The sequence below is a fragment of the Dipodomys merriami genome, unplaced genomic scaffold (assembly GCF_024711535.1).
Source record: "Dipodomys merriami isolate MVZ:Mamm:240054 unplaced genomic scaffold, mDipMer1.0.p SCAF_30, whole genome shotgun sequence".
NCBI classification, from domain to species: Eukaryota; Metazoa; Chordata; class Mammalia; order Rodentia; family Heteromyidae; genus Dipodomys; species Dipodomys merriami.
This window is the reverse complement of record NW_027204493.1, coordinates 8,443,899-8,464,984: the sequence shown is the minus strand read 5'-3', so window position 1 is coordinate 8,464,984 and position 21,086 is coordinate 8,443,899. Positions and strand designations below refer to the sequence as shown.

General features: G+C 37.6%; 1 protein-coding gene across 1 annotated transcript in view; it reads right to left on the bottom strand.

The window, feature by feature from the left end:
• Nucleotides 1–21,086, bottom strand: part of Ghr (growth hormone receptor) — a 246,845-nt gene that overhangs the window by 35,892 nt on the left and 189,867 nt on the right. Inside the window, exon 3 of the mRNA XM_070041112.1 lies at nucleotides 19,018–19,083. Coding sequence (XP_069897213.1) covers nucleotides 19,018–19,083 — 66 coding nt within the window. The remainder of the gene's footprint in view (nucleotides 1–19,017; nucleotides 19,084–21,086) is intronic.

The following is a 21,086-nucleotide window of genomic DNA, read 5'->3' as shown; positions in this document are numbered from 1 at the left end:
AGCCTTGGAGGTCTGAGTTTCAGGTAACTGCCAAATGTTTTCCTGAGAAATGAGTCAGAGCAGATGTTCCAAGCACATGGAGTAGCTCATAAAGAAGGAAAAATGACCAGTGACCCATGCAGACACTGTGTGGCTGGATCCTGGAGCTCTTTGAAACCTTTAGAAAGCTTCTCGAATTATAGTAGAAGCTATATCAGTTTGCTGGTAATACTCTTTTCAGAAAAAGCATATTGAACAGGAATAGTTCAGCATTAGGATTTGGTAAGTTTGAGTTCTCTTAACAATAATCCATCAACTCTTACCTTCTAAGCAAAAGCCATCCTGAATAGAATAGCCTGGGTGATTGAATTGTATTTTTGCAACTTTACCTTTTCCCATGGTATGCAAGTGTATATAAATGTATTAACTGAAATATAGTAGCTTCTAGGGAGGACTCAAATAGCCTAATTCCTTGGAAAGGCAAAGTCAAAATTCAACAAAATAAACACCAGGAGGCTGGTACTTGAAAAGGGTAGATGGATGGTAGATTAAGGCGAAAGGGGCAGACAACTGAAGAGGAGAAGAGCAGGAAAATGCAGTCAGGAATTCAACATATAGCCTACAAAACTAAAAAGAGTCAAGAATTCAACATATAGCCTACAAAGCTAAAAAAGAGTCAAGAATTCAACATATAGCCTACAAAGCTAAAGAGTCAAGAATTTAACATATAGCCTACAAAACTAAAAAGAGTCAAGAATTCAACATATAGCCTACAAAGCTAAAAAGAGTCAAGAATTCAACATATAGCCTACAAAACTAGAGTCAAGAATTCAACATATAGCCTACAAAGCTAAAAAGAGTCAAGAATTCAACATATAGCCTACAAAACTAAAAAGAGTCAAGAATTCAACATACAGCCTACAAAGCTAAAAAGAGTCAAGAATTCAACATATAGCCTACAAAGCTAGAGTCAAGAATTCAACATATAGCCTACAAAGCTAAAAAGAGGGAAGGGATGGGTAGGGAAGGGTTAGGTATGAATGTTGAAAGGGGTGAAATAATCAAAATGCATTGTATTCATAAATTGCTTTGTTAAGTGGAAACTCCTTTGTACAACTATTAAAGATAATAAAAAATTAAAAAAAGAAAGTTCAGCATACATTTTCTGCCCTGTTGAGGGGCATTGAGTGTATTTAGTTCCTGGTCCCCAGCAGGCCCATATTCACAGAATGCACTTAGGTAGTGAAGAATGAATTCCTCACCCAACTGGTAAAAGTCCTTTTTCTTGAAACTGCTTTGTGGCCAAGGACCTTTCAAAGTACTCTTGTCATTTTTAAAGTGCTCTTCCATTTGAAGAGCTGCAGGAATTCAATGAATCCTCTACTTCAGAGCAGCTTCCGTATCCCTTCAACAAAGACCAGGTCCTTGATGGATGTTGGTCTACCAAAAGAGGGCAAATAAATCTGCAAATCATTTGATTTGCTATTGCCAAAAGGAATTGAACTGCCTTATAAAAATATAGTGTGGAAGAATGCATTTAGAGCTTGAGATTTGGTGCAAATGGTACAGTGCTTGCTTAGCAATCTAGAGGCTCTGACTTCAATTCCCAGAACTGCCAGAAAAGAAAACAAAAGATAGAACGAAATTAGAAAAGAGTCAAGAGTTTTTATTTTTCTTTAATATATGGACTTGGACCTGCCAAGTGATAATAAAACAGCAGATGCTCAAATTTAAAAAAATGGTATAAGTTATTGGCAAAAAGGCTTTAAACTAGTAATGGTATTGGCAGAAAGTTTCATAAGGCATTTCCTATTGGAAAATACCAAATGTAGGGAATTACTGTTCACACTTGCTTTCCTTCCTCATTCTCTGTGGAATTGGGAAAATGCAGCTGAAAATGGAGAGGCAATTTGCTACTTAGAACTGAGAGCAGGAGTTCACAAATTCTCCCCAAACTCTTTGTCCTTACTTTATTTTGTTCATTCCGTTTTTTATTGTCAAGGTGATGTACAGAGGGGTTACAATTACTTCAGTAAAGTATATTTCTTGTCAAACTTGTTACCCTTTCCTTCATTTCCTCCTTCCTTCCCTCCCCTTTACCCCACAAGTTGTACAGATCATTTCCAACATATTATCTTGTATATATTGCTCCTCCCTTGTATATATGGTTCCTCACTTGTCCTCTGTCTCACCATTCTGTTGTTCCCCTTCTTACTTAAAAAAAAAGTATTTTGGGGCTGGGAAGGTGGCTCAGTGGTAGACTGCTTGCCTCACATGCATGAGGTCCTGGGTTTGATTCCTCAGCACCACATAAGCAGAAAAAGCCGGAGGTGGCGCTGTGGCTCAAGCAATAGAGGGCTAGCCTTGAGCTGAAGAGCTGAGGGACAGTGCCCAGGCCCAGAGTTCAGGCCTCACAACTGACAAAATATAAAAGTGTTTTGAATACTACAAGTTTTGTAAAATAAATTTTTGGTGCATTTAAAAAATTGTAAGGATGACCTACATAAAGACATAGTCTACATTTTCAGTTAATTTAACATGAATGTGATATCAACTGAACTTGGAGTTTCTTAGAAAAGTCTGCATAGCGCTTTGCATATACAGCTCTGTACACAGGCTATGTGGATATCGTTTATACTGTAGAGTCAGGAGGAAGAGGGTTCTACCTCAGGCACGTATCATTTAACTTTTCCACAACTCGCATCTTTTTTTTTGTTCTTCTTGTTTTATGTAGTTTCATAGAAAGCTTTCTTTATTAAATGTTATATTGACTTGCCTTAGAATTGTGTTGAACATAATTTATCCTGGGTTTCAACACTCAAGGGCATCAATCTATTGTTTTCCTTTTCTTCTTTCCTTCTTCCATGTCTAGTGCATTTAGTTTACTTTTGGCTTTCATATTATTTAATTTAATTGTTTTAGTTGGATAAGTCATATTCTTCTACGATTTAGAAGTTTCTCTCTTCTAGATTTTAGGCATTGATTCTCTTAAATGCACTTGATTGATGGTAACTACAGTTATAATACCCAAGTATATATGTGAAGATGGAACTAAGGAAACTAGAAAAGAAGAGTGGGTTGGAAGAGATGGGAGAGAATAATGAAAGGGGGGACATTAATCAAGCTGTATTGTGCACATAAATTGGCACATTGAGTTGAAACTCCTTTGTACGACTATTTAAAGATAATAAAAATTCAAAAAAGCTAAGTGAATATGTGTTAGTCAGCTTTCCACCTCTATAATAAAACACTCAAACGTAATTGATTTATAATGAGAAAACAGTTATTTGGGCTCCCAGTGTTAGTTTTCAGTCCCATTGCACTTGTTACTTTGGGCCTGTGTTGAGGATGCACAACATAGTGGTAATGACTGCTGGGGAAAAAAAATGCTCTCCTCATGGCAGAAAAGCAAAGAGAAAAAGAAAGGAAATGTCGTCCTATTATTCCTTTAAATGGCATGTCCCAATGATCTCCCACTAGGTTCCTTCAAATAAAAAGGGTTTTACCTTCCCCTCTCCCTGAATAGCGCCACCCCCAGGACCAACCTTTAATACTGGACCTTTTGGGCTATTTAGGATCCAAGCTATAGTTGACATGGATGAGTTTCATGATGAAGCAGTCATCTAAAGGTCCAGTAGTAACAGCCTTTGGGAAGATGGAGCAGGAACATGCCCTTCAAAACATATTTATTCCCAGAAGAACAACTAACAAGAAATGAAATTGCTATACTTTCATTGTTTTTTTAAAATGCATTCTGCATAGCAGGTTTTTGCTTTTTTTTTTCTTCAGAGACAACTCCACAAAACTCCAATAGCTTTAAGTTCAGCTGAATTTCTTATTTGGTTGATTAGGTAAGGGACATCATAGATAATATATTTAAGTAGTATATAAAGTAGGAGGATATAGAATAACTAGAACCCTAACTCCTGGTGGGAGCATAGAATAGTATAGCCATTGTGGAAAAAGAGTTTGGTGGCTCCTCAACAAACTAAATACAAGGTTGGGTGTGATTTATACATGTCTATAATCTCAGCACTTGGAAGTCTGAGGCAGGAGTATTGTGAATTTGAGACCAGCCTTGGCTACATAACAAGACCTTGTCTCAAAAATCCAACCCTTACCAAAAGCAAACAAGCACACAACCTCAAGTCTCCAAACTGAAACTTCAACAACACCAGAACCAATAGCAACAGGACAGAATAAAAAACAAACAAATTGATACCCCTAAATACAGAGTTAATCTATGACCTGGTTGTTCTCTTGGGTAGATGCTCAAGAGAACAGACAACATATCCACACAGGGGTTATCTACAAAAAATATTCACAGCAACATTATTTCACTATGTGAAAGAAGACAGACATAAAAGGCCATGTGTTATATTATTCCATTTACATAAACTGTTCAAAATAGTTTAATGCAGAGGCAGAAAGATAAGTGGTTACCAGAAAGTGAGGTGAACAGGAAATCACAAGTGATTTGTAATTCGACTTCATTGTGCAGTTCCTTGATGAGGTATTGGAAATGTTCTAGAATAGATAGTTTACACACTAGAATAGATGGTTTACACGAAGTTAGGAATAAACTAAAACCTAATTTTAAGATTAATAAAATGGTGACTTTTTGCCATATGGATTTTAACTCAAAATAATCTAATATATAGCTAAAATATTAAATATATTGTCATTTTAATTATTTTCCATATGCTTGATTGGACAGAATTTTTTTTATTTAAAAGTTATTGCTCAGGCTGGGCATGGTGACTCTTGCCTGTAATTCCAGCTACTCAGGAAATGGAGATCAGAAAGATTGCAGTTGGAAGCCAGCCTGGGCAAAAAGTTACTGAGACCTTCTCTCAACAAAGTTAGAAAGATCCCTTCTCACCACACAGTGGTCTGTGCCTGTAATTCCAGCTATGTGGGAGGTACGGACAGGAGGATCATGGTCTGTGGTGGCCTGAGCAAAACGCAAGAGACCATATTTGAAGCACAGCTACAGCATGAAAAAGGCTGGAGCCATGGCTTAAATCATAAAAAGTGTTTGCTTCACAAGGGCAAAGCCCTAAGTTTAAACTCCAGTACAAGAAAGAAAGAAAGAGAGAGAGAGAGAGAGAAAGAGAGAGGGGGGGAGGGAGAGGGAGGGAGAGGGAGAGAGAAAGGAAGAAGGAAGGAAAGAAGCAAGGAAGGAAGGAAGGAAGGAAGGAAGGAAGGCCCATTTATTTGGGCCTGTCATCATCACAAAAATAGGGATTTGTAGCTCACTGCAGAAAAAATACTACTAGATCTATTGGTCATATGATAATATACTCAAGGAAACTCAGTTTAAACATTTCTAAATGGGCTTGCCATTTTGTTTTCTTTTTTTTTTTTTAAGGAAAATTTCTTGAAAACCACTAGCTGGTACTGGGTGTGCAGAGAAAAATAACATGTACATGTTGGAATTTCCTGGGGAATTAAAGAAATGTCGATGCTTGTATTCTACCTTGAAAAATCCTATTTCAGTCTAAGTGATGGCCAATTTAATCACATTGGGCTTTGGAAAATTCCCCAGTGATTTTAATGGGTACTATTTAATTCTTTTTTTTTTAAAGAAAGAGTTAAGGGTCATATCATCTTTTCTCTTCGGAGTATCAGAAGGTATTCTGCTTACTACCTCTGGAGCCTCTCAACTGGTTTTCACATGTCAAGTCTTTAGTCAGGAATGGTAGGACCTTCCAGAATAAGTACAGCAGTAGTGAAGTACAGCAGTGCTTTGCCAACATCAAGTCTCTGTCCCTGAAAAAGCCAAACCTAACGAGGTCTGAAAGGAGCCGTCTACTGCCAGAAGAAACCAATAAGACTTTATTCTTCTCTTGTAATTTTCTTGAGGCCATTTAATTCTAATTGATGATGGTATACTCTTTTATGTAACCTCATTTCTAAGGCTTGAAGTTTCACATGCAACAGAACAGTCTTTTGTAATATTCAGATTTAAAAAATGCTTTTGGGGCAGAGTACACCTCCATTTGTAAAAGAATGACTGATGCAGCAAGAGCGAAGATAATATAATTTATATGTATTTGATCTCTAAAAGAAGAACAGAGAACATTTTTTATCTCTCTTCTTGGTGACATGGAGGTTTGAACCCAGTGCCTTGTGCTTTCTGGGCAAATACTCTACCAACTGAGCCTTAGCTCTTTTGTGCTTCTATAACGTTTCAGAGAGGGTTCCATGTATTTGCCATGGAATGAGTTTGGATGGTGATCTGCCTACTTCTGCTGTCTGAGTAGCTGGGTTATAGTTCTGAGCCACCACATCCAGACTTATTTTTCTCTTAATATTTGTAGATATACATGTTTGGCAGACTATATCTTATCATCTTTTAAATGTACATTATTTATTTTCATGAAAAGACTAAGGTATATCTTGGTCCAGTAAGGCAGATGCATCACACTTCTGTTGTCTAAATCAGTTGTTCTCAGCTAGGAGAATATCTCTGCCAGGAGACATATGGCAATGAATGGGGCAACTATTGGTTGGTTGTCAAGACTAGGAGTAAACGTTGACATTCATATGGAGCGGGTAGAGACCAGGGATACCATGAAAATCTTACAGGGCGCCAAGATGGGGCCATAGCATCAGCCATCTGGCCCCAAATGTCAATAGTGCTCTGTTCCAAATAAATACTTTACCATTAAATTTCATTAATTTACATTTACTTTGCTAATAAATTACAAAATAGCTTTATAAGTTTAAATACAGACTCCCTATGTTAATATAAAATTCAAAAGCCCCAACCATCCCTCCTTCCTTGCCTGTCTAAATTTTGTTTTCAACAAAGAATACTATCTTACAGTTGTATGTCCTTTGGATTTTTTTGCACCATTCACACCAAATACTCTGTATTTAAACAACAAGTATTGATGCAGTATTTTGTGTAAAGTGAAGTGAGCATGATAATATCTTATATGAATTCTACCTTTGAAGAGCTATAATAGGATAGAGGAAATTACACATTTGCATGCAGACATACTATACAATAGAAAGCACTTAAAAGGAACTGCTTTGGGAAATTAGAAGTGATGGTTACTCAGAACTGAGCATCAGCCAGACTTTCAGAGGGACAGAGGAAGGCGTCAAAGGGGACTTCAGGTGTGGTGATTAGAGAATATCAGTTTGCTTGAGATAAAAATATGCCAAACACCACCATAACGTGGTCTCTCTCTCTCTCTCTCTCTCTCTCTCTCTCTCTCTCTCTCTCTCTCTCTCTCTCTCTCTCTCTCTCTCTCTCTCTATATATATATATATATATATATATATATATATATATGAAGTTAGGGTTTGTTACCTCTATGGTTACTGAATCAGAATCTGAATTATTAATGTGATTCTGGTTATCTACCTATAGGCACATTACAGACTGAGAAACACTGACTTGGACATCTGACGGCTTGCTGAGGTCTCTTTTTCCTTGGACTATTGCAATGGTTCTTAACTCTGGGGGCACATCATAATCACCTGGAAAATCTTTAATAAAATACCTTCTAGAAAGAGGACTAATTTAATTAGCTTGGTATGATGCCTGAGCATTGGTATTTTTCAAAATGCCCCAGGTGATTGCAATGTGCAACGAAGGCTGAGGACCGCTGCATTAAAACAATGAGCTTCTATGTTCAACTAGTAGAACAAATTTATTAAACACATCTATTGGCAGGTCACACAGGTCCTGAGAAAAACAAACCAAATAGGGATTAGCAAGATGAAGCAGCAAACACTAGTGGGGGGTCTGGTGTGTGGGGGGGTGGTCACAAGGACTGGATAAGTACGCCAAGTTGTCTATGTTTAGCTCTCAGGGGAGGGCAATTCAGTAGACATCACGAATCCTATCTATGGGTGATCTGGTATCTCCCAAGAAGTTGGCTCCATTTGTGTGGATCAGAAACAAGCTTACGGCTGTGTTTAGGGGCTCTAAAATTGAATTTCGTGTGTGTGTGTGTGTGTGTGTGTGTGTGTGTGTGTGTGTGTGTGTGTGTGTGTGTGTGTGTGTGTGTTACACAAGGGCAGCTGCCTTAATTGTGGTGTCATGGAAGTTAGTACTGGATATTTGCTGTGGATCCCGGGAGCAGAGCCAACTCCAGGCTCCAGGCTGGCTCTGCATCAGTCTTAACAGAATAGTTATGGTTGCCTTTGTGGGAAATTCTTCAAGAAAGCACATCCTTAATATCAACCCTGGCACCACTGCCCTGCAATTTCCTTAGCCCTCCCAGTGATTTCACTCACATGATCCTGCTGTGGATCTCTTTGTTGGAGATAGGCTTCTCAAACTTTAACATGTACACACATCACTTAGAGGCCTTATTAAAACACAGACTGAGTAGTGGGGCCTGAAAATGTTCATTTTTGACAAGTTTTTGGATGCTGTTCTGTAGACCACATTCTGAGTTAACTGTAGATGAGTGTCGTTCAATATGGTATGCAACTTTTTTTCCTTAGAAACAAGGAAAAATAGTTTTGGTAGACTATTATTTTTTTTCCTTTAGTGCTGGAGATTGAATACAGAGCCTGTGCTTGAGCTTGGCAAGTGCTCTATACTCGAGTTATGTCCCAATCTACATTTCATTTTTCAATTGTTGACAATTTACTGACCCGATCGAGATGTGTTGTGAAATTATAATATTCACTAGATTTTGTAGTTTTATTCTGAAACAGTGATGTGAGATATTTCATCAATAGTTTCTATTATATTCATTATACCGATTTCTTTGTGCTGATAATATTTTGATGTATTGGGCTAAATAAGTTATGTTTTTAAAAAATAAACTTCATTGGTTTCTTTGACTTTCTAATGTGGCCATTATAATTTAAAAATTACATGTAGTTACATTATATTTCTATTGGTTTCCACAGTAGAGCTTACTTAAAAGGAAAAACTTATTTAAAAGTAACAAGTCCAACAGTATAATTCCATAGAAAGAGAAAGTATCAAAGTTCAACAAAATGAACACCAGGAGATGGGTATTTGAAAGAGGTGTGGTGCAGTCAAGGGGGAGAGGTATAGATGAATGAAGGAAAGAAGCAAGGGAGAATGCAATAAAAAATTCAATGTATATCCTACAAAAGTAAGAAAAGTGAAGGAAGGGGTGGGTTGGGAGGATGGGTGAAAATGTTGAAATGGTTGACATTGATCCAGGTGCATTGTAGTCATAAACTGCTTTGTTGAATGATGACTCCTTTGTACAACTATTTAAAGAGAGAAAGAAAAAAAGGAAATGGGGTCTTGGAAGATGGTAGAAGAAAAAGGAAGGAAATAATGTATGGGATTAATATTGATGTTCATTAAATGCATGAATGGACATGTCATGATGAAACCCTTTACTAAGCACAATTAAATATATGCCAATCAAATAATAAAAAAAACTCATGAAAATTAACCTTTTTTTTAAGCCTTGGGCTTAAAAAAGAACCAGGAAAAAGTTGTTGAATTGGAAAAATATATGTAACAGCAGTGTGCTCAGACTCATTTCAGTGAGTCCACCGCTTATGGGCCAGTGGCGATGTTTTCATCTAGATCATGGACACCAAAACTCCTTTTAGCAGAATCTCACCTTTCCTGAGCAGAGTCCTTTGTCTTCTAAATGGTTTCAACCTCATTTCCTTTACAGCAAACCGATTTCTGTTTCGAAGCTAGGCCTTTCTAGGCAATATGGATTTGGGTTTGAGTCCTAGCTGTGCATTTGGCTACCAAGATTGGGAAAATGTTCTTATCCTCAGCTTTCCCATGTATAAAAGGAAAGCAAAATAATAGACTACACTGTTGCTGACAAAGTTTAAAAAAATATGATGATTTGAATGGAAGATGGCTAGAATTTTTAGCAAAGAGCCACTATGGACATTAGGGGAGAACAAACTCACCATTTCTACAGGATAGATCCAGATGCCTTCATCCACTGAAAACCACAGAAATTGTTGAAACAGAGTAGGCTTTGTATATTTCAATGCCATAGCCTAAAAGAATGCCTCACATGGAGAATCTGAACCTGAGACCAGGCAAACACCTTTAGAACTTAGCAAATTTGGACTGAAGAATTCTTTGAGATGCTGTCCTGTGCATTGTGGAATGCAAGTCCACATTCCTAGTCTCCACCTACTAGACACCAGTATCAGTTCTCAGGTGACAATTAAAATGTCTCCAGTCACCGATGGGTGTTTTCTAGGGGACAAAGTCATCTCTGGCCAGGATCACTGCTATCAGAGAATGCATCACACAATCATAATAGTGTGATCACTATACATGTTCTGATCACATGCTTGAATAATTTTTTATCATAGATAAGCAAGAATATTTACTTGGATAATGCATAGAAGTCCTTTTTAATTATAGCAAGTGACTTCCTACTATGTGCTATATCTTTGCCATGTATATTCTCACTTCATCTACAAACAATAATGCAACCCTTGTTTCACAGATAAGCAAACCTAGCTTCAGAAAGAGACTTTTTAGCAAAACACAAAGCTAGAAAAGTAGCAAAAGCTGGAATGTGAAACCAGATCCTTCTCACTTAGAAGCTTACTCCCCCTATGCTATGCTGTCTGTGTCTTTTGGTTTTATCTTTATGGTGAGGAATTTTTTTGTCTTTAGATTCAAAGATTTATCAGTATGAACTATTGGATAGGGTAGAGACCAGAGCCTAGAGATTAACTGTCCTGTGTGGACTCATCCTTTACCTTTTACCCTCAGTTATATGAAGCAAATGAGAAAAACATCTTCATTATTAGAACCACATGCATTCTCTGCAAAACAGTGCCAGATTCCCTCATAGAAATGAGAAACTAAAGAAATGCATGCCTTGAGAAGCCTTTGGTCTGGCTGGAGACAAGATGAGCACATAATAAACAAGTTGAAAATAAAATATTTTTGGATATACCGGGTCAGCTATAGATAAAGGAAAACATCAATATAAGCTATAATTGACTTAGAATGCTGTGGAGAATTTCTGGTGAGAGACATGCAAACATGAGAACACAGCTTGGGAAACTGGCTATTTACAAGAATAGACTTTAAATTTCCATTGTGAGTAAAGAGGTTAGCTCCATATTGACTTCCAAGTCAGGATTTCTGCTTACTTCTTTTTTTTTTTTCCATATCCAAACAACAAACTACACAGAAGAGCTAGAAAAGTGACATCCATTTCATATATAAAAGAGGATCCTGAGAACATGACTTTAGCAAAGATGAAAAAAGAAAAAAAGAGCTTATATGAGGTCACAGACTCTCAGAGCTGCAGGCCGTCTGGATCTACACTTTCATTTTATATAACAAAATGATGTCTCAAAGAGAAATGAGTTGCCCATGATTACATGGCTGGTATAAGGCTAAGCTGAATGTTTCACTGTTTCCATGAGGTGACAATCATGCTGGCTAAATTGACATCACCTCTTGAATTTACTATTATATACTTTTGATGTAACCACCAATGACATCTTTTGACTATTCCTATTATACACTTATTACATTACCACCAATTGCCAACGCATACCCAGTGTTCAAGAGTCCCACTTAGAAGGAGCAAATCAACCTCAATCCTAAGCCCTAAACTCTACGATGCAATAGTAAGACCATTTTCAGGGTCACAGTGGTAAGAAAGACAAGTTCTTACGAGACTAATAACAAAAAGCCAAAAAGAATCCCAAGTGCAGCCAACACATTCCATTATACTAGATGGCTCATATGGTGGATAGAGTTAATTAGAAGACTGAAAACAAAATGAAATTACACATACTATTACTACAAAGTAAGTTTCCAAGAACATTAAACTATTGTATGCTTTCACACATTACTGGAGAAGAAGATTTTTCATGTATGCTTTCCATTTTATTGCAGTTCCTCCTAACACATAGTAGGTTACAAAGCTGTTAGTGGTGAACTGCCACAATTTTGTGCTGACTTCTGGGCAGGTAGGACAATATGATACATCTTTTTAGAATATTTTTCCTGCCCATCAGAGGGTGAGTACTAACCAGAGAACAAGGAATGGGTAAGCATACAAAAACATACTACAGGCAGGACATGACATCCTACACTGGGGACAAAGTTTCCAACATACAAATCTTTGGGAAACAAGCTACATCTATCCATAACATCGTCACAGAGTATAGTTTTCCTTTCCCCTTCCTTCCTTCCTTCCTTCCTTCCTTCTTTCCTTCCTTCCTTCCTTCCATCCTTCCTTCCTTCCTTCCTTCCTTCCTTCCTTCCTTCCTTCCTTCCTTCCTTCCTTCCTTCCTTCCTTCCTCCCTTGCTTCCTTCTTGGAAGTCTTAGGATTTAACTCAGAGTCTTGCACTAGCTAGACAGTTTGCTCTCCCGAGTTCCTTTCAGACACTTCTTTTCATTCTACTCTGCTTCCCCAACTTCCTTATGTGTATGTGGTCTGTTATATGTTCAGGTGCACAGCTCCAAGATGCAGACCTCTTCTTACAATTCTCCAAGTGCTTTCATCCTTAAAGGATTTAAAGAAGAGGTATCTTCTCATGACATAAACATGAAACAATGTGATTATCAGACATCAGAGCAGAAAGACACTATAGGATAAGGTAAGTACTTTTTAAATTAAAACTCTTCGCACGAAGTCATTATTTTGGACTATATAGGAGAACAAAGAATGATTTAAAAATAAGAGGTTAACATGGGTATGTAGAAAATAGGTGTGTGGGGCAGGCACAGGGCATTTATTTTTATTTTTTTTATAGAGCTTTGCCATAGGTGGCCATCAGTACTTGATACCAACTCTGCTATAGAAGGTACCTTGAACTGGGTGCTGGAAGCTCATGCCTATAATCCTAGCTACTCAGGAGCTGAGATCTGAGGACCACAGTTCGAATCCAGGAAAGTCTGTGAGACTCTTATCTCCAATATAAACTAAGAAAAAGCTGGATGTGGTGTTGTGGTTCAAGTGGTAAAGAGCTGGCCTTGGACACAAAGAGGGGCAAGGACAGTGCCCAGGCCTGGAGTTCAAGCCCCAGGACTAGGGGAGGGGTTTGGGAGGAAGGACAGGCATTTTCTATTTTGCTGGAAAACTGGAGATAAGAGTCTCATGCAGTTACTTGTCAGACTGGCTTTGAATCTCAACCCTCAGATCTCAGTCTTCTGAGTAGGAAGGATTACAAGATGAGCCATTGGAGTCTGCAAGGAAATACAGGGTCTTTGGGGATGTGCCTTTGCGTGGAGACAGAATTTACATTATATCATGACACTAAGTTCCAGAAACAGACATTTGATATTCAAGACAATTACAGGCAGTTGGTATGGTTCCTATTTTACAGATGTGAAACCTACATCTGAGAGAGTAAATGTTTACTCAGCTGGTAAAAGACAGATGTTAGATTTGAACCAAAACTCTGAGCTTCAGCACTAGTGATTTTCAACTTGTGATACAACTACTTGTCTGTTTTGAAAATTCAGCGTAGCAGTGGTCAACAGATGAGGAAAAAAGTAAAAGCATAGAGAGGATAGGAACAAGAGGAAAAATATATCTGGCAAGAAGGACATGGATGCAGGCATTCCTGAAAATGAATATTTAGAATAATTTACAATAGAGAGGAGTAAAGAAATCTTTCTAAACTGCTTTCTTGGTAACCTTGAAGCTGTAGGTCAACCAACAGGAAATATTCACTTGATTTGAACTAGAACACAAAGTTCCTGTCCTGTGGGAACATTTTAAACATCGTCAACAGTAACAAGTGTTCAAGTCAGCTGTTGAATTTCACATCTTCTACGGAGAAGGCTTCATGTCTCACTAGAGCAATGGTCTAACACTGATACAAGAAGCAATATATTTTGATTGGAGCCACAGGTGCCACTTTATGATCCAATATTTCCTGGGTGGTCTCTCCCAGGCTGTAATCATTAGTAGCGCTTTATTTATGGGCACAGGCAGGTCTTAGCAGTAAGTCTAAGTGTGTTGCTTTTCTCTGTGACAATGCAGCTGCACTGCATTTGTTGGCATGCCCAAAATGCCCTTCCACGAGCTCAGCATTACTTTTCTTCTCTGATTTTTATTCGTGCCTTTTCATCAATGAGTGAGGGCCAGCTAAACAAAGCTGGAGTTTAGGACAAAATAGGGAGAGAGCCAGAGCTTTGGGTCAGTAGACTCTTACTTTGAAGTCCTTGTCTATTTGATTTCAGAAAACAATACGAACTTCCTTATGTGATTGTCTTGAGTATTAAATGTCTGTTTCTGAAACATAATGTAATGTTATGGAATTACTGTGAAATGAATTCTAAAACATGTCTGTTCAATAAATGCTTATCACTTTTCACCCAGGAAAACTCTGATGACTTTAGGTGTTAGGATATCATAAAAATGACCTTTACTCTATCTTTTTTTTTTTTACCTGTATTATATTTTGACTCAGGTATTGTTGACATTGTATGATTTTGCCAAGTCACTTAAATATAAACTTATTTTTGTGCTTTGTGTGTGAAATTTATGTCAGTTAAATTTTTTTTGACACAATAGGGCTTGACTCAGGGTTTCATTCTTGCTACACAGGTGCTCTACCACTTGAACCACACTTCCGGTTATGGTTGTTTTTTGTTTTTGTTTTTTTTTTGGGTCCGGTCGTGGGGCCTGAACTCTGGGCCTGAGCGCTGTCCCTCAGCTCTTCAGCTCAAGGCTAGTGCTCTACCACTTGAGCCACAGCGCCACTTCCGGCTTTTTTCTTTTTGCTTATGTGGTGCTGAGGAATCGAACCTAGGACCTTGAGCATGCAAGGCAAGCGCTCTACCACTGAGCCACCTTCCCAGCCCCTATGGTTGTTTTTTAAGATAGGGTCTTCCTTCTTTTTTTTTCCAGCCAGGGGAAAAGAAAAGTAGCACTTGATACATATGCAAGGTCTTTTTGTCAGAAAGGGTGGAGGGAAAACCAAGCTAGAGAGTTGATTTCTATGTTTGTTTCTACTTGTAATTTCCTTCATGTCCTTCAAGTTGGTGAACTGCTCTATTCTACATTTGACCTTAGACACCAAGGAGCATATGAAAAAGCAAAGGCATTAGATTTTCCCTACATTTTCACTCTGATCCTTAATTTTATTACATTAGATCATAATGCTTTTGGTTACCATCAGTCCTACAGATAACTGAAGACTATAATGCCACCTTAAACTGCACCATATAACTCCAGTGTTTTCTACTTTGATGGTTCTCAATCGTAATGTTATAATTGCTTGTGTTCTTGGCAGCATCAGCCACATACTGTAATTATAGTCAAAGCTCAGCTGTGCTTATAATATACCCAAGCAGATAGAATTGTTTCACTTTAAGCACAGATATTTTACCTCTTCAGTTGGAAACTGAATATGTGGTCAAAGAAGTCATTGTCATAATATACATCTATAAGCAACAGTTTCAGACTCTAAGAAGCCAAAAAGGAAAAGAAAAGAAACCTCAAAGCCACAAACATCATGATGAAAAGAAACTATACAAAACACGATTGCCACCATGACTCTTAATTTGAAAATCATGGGTAGGAAAGATCCTGGAGTCTAGTGTTTTGGTGATGACCTTGTGCCTTGCTTGCTGCACAGGACATGGCCAAGAACCTCTGGCCAGGTAGCAGGTTTATCATGGTGGAAGAGTTTGCTGTCTAGATACAGTCTGTGAGACATCCATTCACCTAGGTACTGAGAATATCCATTCTACAGAACTGCTCTTTTCTTTCACATATTTATATATTTTTTATATTTTATTTATAGTCACTACATGCCAGACATCATTCTAGGTGCAAAGTACAGAGCAACAAAATAGTAATTTCTGTCCTCATTGCATTTAACCTGAATGTATTTTAGATCTATCATATGCTTATCTACCTGGGTGAAAAAAAAGAAAGCTTTGACTTCATTGTGAGTGATATAAATTCATCCATATTAACTTGCATGTCAAAACGTCATTTAATCAGCTATCAACTGAAACCCAGCATCTTCTTGGCATGTGGCATGGGCCACATATCTTACAGAAAGAAGAATGGAGAGTAAGTGGAACATATTGGGTTAAGTTCACCAGATTCATTAATAAATAATCCATTAATAATGCCTTCTGACAGGAGCAGAGTCATCATCGATTTTTACTGTACCTCTCCTTCGCTTCTACAATGCCTCTAGCCCCGAATGTGTAATAAGTATTTCATACTCTTCAAACTGCCCTGCATCGGGAACTTTAGTGACAAGAGCAATATAAGAAATCCAAATGTGATTTTGTAAAAGGTAAGCCACATCCGGGCACATGTCTCCTGGTGGTTGTATTTTTAAAATATTTCTTAATTATTCTGATTTTGTTTTTGTTTTCATTAGGTTAAATTATGAATCATGTGCATAGGGTCAATCAGCAGATGTATGTGGTGCAAATGACAGTGTCCTGGGTTCTGAGATTTCTAAGAGCTCAGACTAGGCTTTCAGGAAGTTCGTGAATAATAGTAAGGAAATAAAACACACTTGGAAATGAAATTCTCTTCTATTTGGTTATCATTTGAGTTCCTCAAGGAATCTGTTTTTCCTATTTCATGTAAAAGTCAGGAAGCATATAATAAAGTACTAACAGGGATCTGGGTATTTCAAGCTGGAAAACAGTCACTGCTTAGAGATGTATGAATTACCATGATGCATTATCTATACTTCATTCTGCTTATCTAAGGACAGATACAGCACACTTCACTGACAACATCTTCACTCTGCAGTTGATGGGTTAAGAATCATGGTAATCTGTCTTATCAGTACCTCTATTCCACCTGTCTGCCTCCTAGTGAAGTTCAAGTTCTTTGTAACAAAGAAACACTGCCATTCACTCTAAGACACCATCCCTGCAATGGCATACTCCCCTTACTGTCTCTCCTTTAACTCTGGTGTCAGCTAATAAGTCCTTAATGTTGAACATATCTGAAAATAAAGGAATGCTTCAAGCAGAGACAACGGTTCAGCTTTTGCAAGGGCACTGGTGAGTTACCGGTAGGGCTGACGTTAGTCTCTTAGCAGTTGAAGGATACCCTGCAATGTATCCCAATGACCCTAATTCCATGACCAAAAATAGTTTTCATTACCTGAAAGAAACTTTTTCTTGGAAAAATATTATAAGCAGTTATACTTAGCAGTGGACAAGAAAAATTTCTACTTTTGTATATCATTATCCCTCTCCTTTCACAGATGGCGGCTGAAGGGCATGGAGGAAATGGTGTGGTAGCCAACGTAGCTATTAGGAGAAGACTAACTTCTATGTTATTCATGGTTCTGTGAATGTCTGAAATTGCACAACTGTTGTATTAAACACTTAGCATGTCCCAAATACTTATTAAGTACTGTAGAATACAAGAATTTATGTTATATAATCCTTAACTTTAAGGATATATCCATGTTTATATGTATGAAAAAGAGAAAGGAAAGAAGGAGGGGCTACAGATATTCCAAGGCAGAGGAAGAATGAGGAAGACTTTTGTGAAACATATCTTACAGGACAAAATCCAAAAAGATCATCTCAGACTAGGAGTAATTTTGGGTAAAGGAGATATAATGATGCAAGAATGCAGGAAATGAATACATTAGCCAATGATGGTTAATCTTGATTGTCAACTAGACTGGATTGCAAGATTTCTAAAAGATGACTAACATTCTCCTAGGTATGTCTATGAGGGTGTTTCCGGGGAGGATTAGTGTTTGGGATAACAATTAAGGAGGCAAAACCTTCCTTGAAAATGGGTAGCACATCCAAACGGCTGGGTACCTAGAGGAACGAAGTTGAAAGAAGGAGGGATACAGACAGGGATGCGCAATCTACTTGAGAATTTTTTTGTTTTAGCTAGAAACTCAAGACAATTAATTAACTAGTAATTAATTCAGCCCACACAACCCAGTGAGTTCCAGGAACAGTACTAGGATACACACTAAAATACCAGAAGATCATTATCATCATGGAACAACAAAGTTTCACCAAAACACAGAAACCTGAAAATTTGGCCCTAGTGGATTTGGGGAGTTGATGTTTGAACTTACACTTACCAATGAAGAGAAAGTTGTCAAAAGACAGGAGAGACTAGGTACTATCATTTAAGAAAGAAGAGATAGCTTATAGGAAATCAGGATTTTGAAGCACAAGACAATTTAATTGGAGAGGCAAGTTTAGCCTCTTACCATTGTAGTCATAATAATTTAAAAAAGGATTTATAAGCCAGGCACTGGTTGCTCATGCCTGTAATCCTGGTTACTCAGGAAGCTAAGATCATGGTTCAAAACTAGCCCAGGCAGGAAAGTCTGTGAGATGCTTATCTCCAATTAACCAGAAGTGGAGGGGTGACTCTAAGTGGTAGAATGCTAGCCTTGAGCGAAAGAGCTCAGGGACAGCATCGGAGCTCTGAGACAAAGCCACATAACTGGCCAAAAAAAAAAAAAAAAAAAAAAAAGAAGAAGAAAGGATTTATAGAGAGTCTAATTGAAGAAATCTTGGAAGATATTAAAATCTAGATTCTTTAAAGTTACAATTTTTAAAAACATGCATGAATCCATAAAATCATATATGAATATACATATGTGCTCATATGCATGCATACACACACACACACACACACACACACTCACAAACACACTCTGAAATAAAGAATACATATGAAGAAGAGACCATATCTTTGGTGATGACTTATAGTGACAAGGGACTTTAGTCATTGCTGTTTGTCTCAATATAAAAAAAGCAAGACAAAAAAGAATAGAAAACAAAAAAAAAATTTCCCAGGGATTTGTAGAAAGAGACAGTTTTCTAAGCTCAATAAATAGTTGGTGATCTGATGAACCTTGTTTTCTTCTCCATTAATTCGGCTTTACTTAACCTCCAAGCACAAGAAAATTGAAAAGATAAAGAAAGACCTTTGTAGAGAAGTTGAAAATAAAGCTTGATTTTTATTTTTTTGCTTGCTTGAAAGATTTTGTCAGTCACTTTCCTGTTACCAATATCATAAGTAAAGCAGAGGAAGGATAGTAGCTATGCTAACACATGGAAAACATCACCAAAGATAGTAAATAGAAATTCTTACTAGTCCCCAAGCTTGCATTAAGACTTTGCAGACTCTGGGATGCGCTGTCAAGGGTAGGTGATATGGCTGGAACAGAAAAAGAAAAAAAAAATCATTACTCATTTTTGTTTAAAGAGAATGATGATAAAATGCACGACCCCCATTCATAAATATCATCCACTTGAAAAATTAAAATTATGTCTATCCACTAAAAAGACAGAACAATTTGAGCAAATGGAAACCTGGTTTTTATTACCACAGTAGGCATAATGACAAAAATATCTCCCTCTATCATTTGCATCCAAACCTGAGTCTTGCTTGTGAAAATGAGGAGGAATATACATTCTTAAAAAAAGTGTGAAAACCAGCTCAACCAAAATGCTTATTATTATTCTTCTTATTATTACCAAGAATAGAAATACATGTGAAAAATTCTGGAAGTGGAGACAGAAAATGAGTGAGAACAAAATTAGAAAAGAGAGACAGAATTTTCTGAAAGAAGTCATGTATTAGAAAGGTATGTATAATCAGATTGGCACTATTTATGAGCAGCATTAAATCATGGACCAGATTAATGCGGTTTGCTTTACCAGCATCTCAGCTACAAAAATATATAGATATTGTTTGGCCTTGGTGAAGAAAAGTATTTCTCTAGGATTGTCTAGAAGATCCGATTTGCTCTGGGTTATTCTTAGAGGGATAACATAGCCTAGGTACCAGGCTTTACTTCAAAGCCACTGAGGCTATATCATGAAATGTATATTTTGTCTTTTGATATTTCCTGACATACAAGTTCTTAAAATTTTTGGAATCACCAGAGTGAGCAGTATATTTATAAGGTAATGAATTGGCTAGTGGCTAGGAATTTCATTTCTTAGAAGGGAGACCCAAGGAAAAAAAACCACAGAGTTTGGTCAGATGCCAGTAGCTCATGCCTGTAATCATAACTACTGAGGAGGCTAGGATCTGAGGATGGTGGCTCAAAGACAGCCCAGGCAGAAAAGCCCATGAGACTCATACCTCCGATGAGCCACCGAAAAACCCAGAAGTGACTCTGTGCTCAAGTGGTTGAATGTTAGCCTTGAACTAAGGATAGCACCCAGCCTGACAGTACTGGGACTAGTGTAAATTTGAGAGGTAAGGCCTCCTTGGGACATCTTCTAGTCATTGGTGGTATAACCTAAAAGGATAGTTGGACCCCAGCTCATTCCTTCGTATGTATAAGCCATTAGAAGAGTGGTTCAGCCATAAGCTGCTGCCAGGATATGTTGCCCTGCCACAGGCTCCAAAGCCACGTGGCCAACCACTCATGGACAGAAACCTTCAAAACTGTGAGATAAGATACACCTTTTCTGTTCATTACTAAATATCTCAGTTATTTTTTACAGTAGCAAAAATGACAAAGAGAATATTGTTTCAGTTGATAGTATTTGGTAAACATAAATAAGTGCTCCTGTGAGTTCTGAGAATTGTCCTAGGGCTTTAATCGTGTCTAAGGGAAGGGTCATTGGATTATAGCTGATCAATTTGCCGGGAGATTACCTATTACTTGTGATTAGTGTCTGATTTTGGGGGCAGCCTGTGGAATTGAGTTCTCAAACATGGGATCTGATACTATGTGCAAGGAATTAAACTGAAGCACAGGACAGAGTTGGTTGCCAGAAGGGAGAAATGTCATACATTTTGGTGACTAGAGGTCAAGTGCTCTGTGTTATGAGTGTGTAATCAGAGCAATTTAAAAGAAGCCCTATTATTCTTTTAGATTTCTGATAATTTTGTTTCAGTTCACATGCCAAAAATCTCATATATGTATGTACACACATATATATTAAAACAGAGGATGAAAATGAAGATTAAACTTGAACTTGGCAATGAGCTGACCCATTACCATCTCTGAATCTAATCCAGTCCACCTACCCCAAGGTACTTTCATAAAATCTTCCCAGTTGCTTAAATGGTACAAAAATAGTTTATTGATCTATTATAAGTAATATAAAACAGATGAAGTTAGAGTCATTTCATTAAATACTGAAAATTCTAATCCTTAACAGTTGTTTTTTTCCCAGTCAATGTATCATGGAAAGTATTTT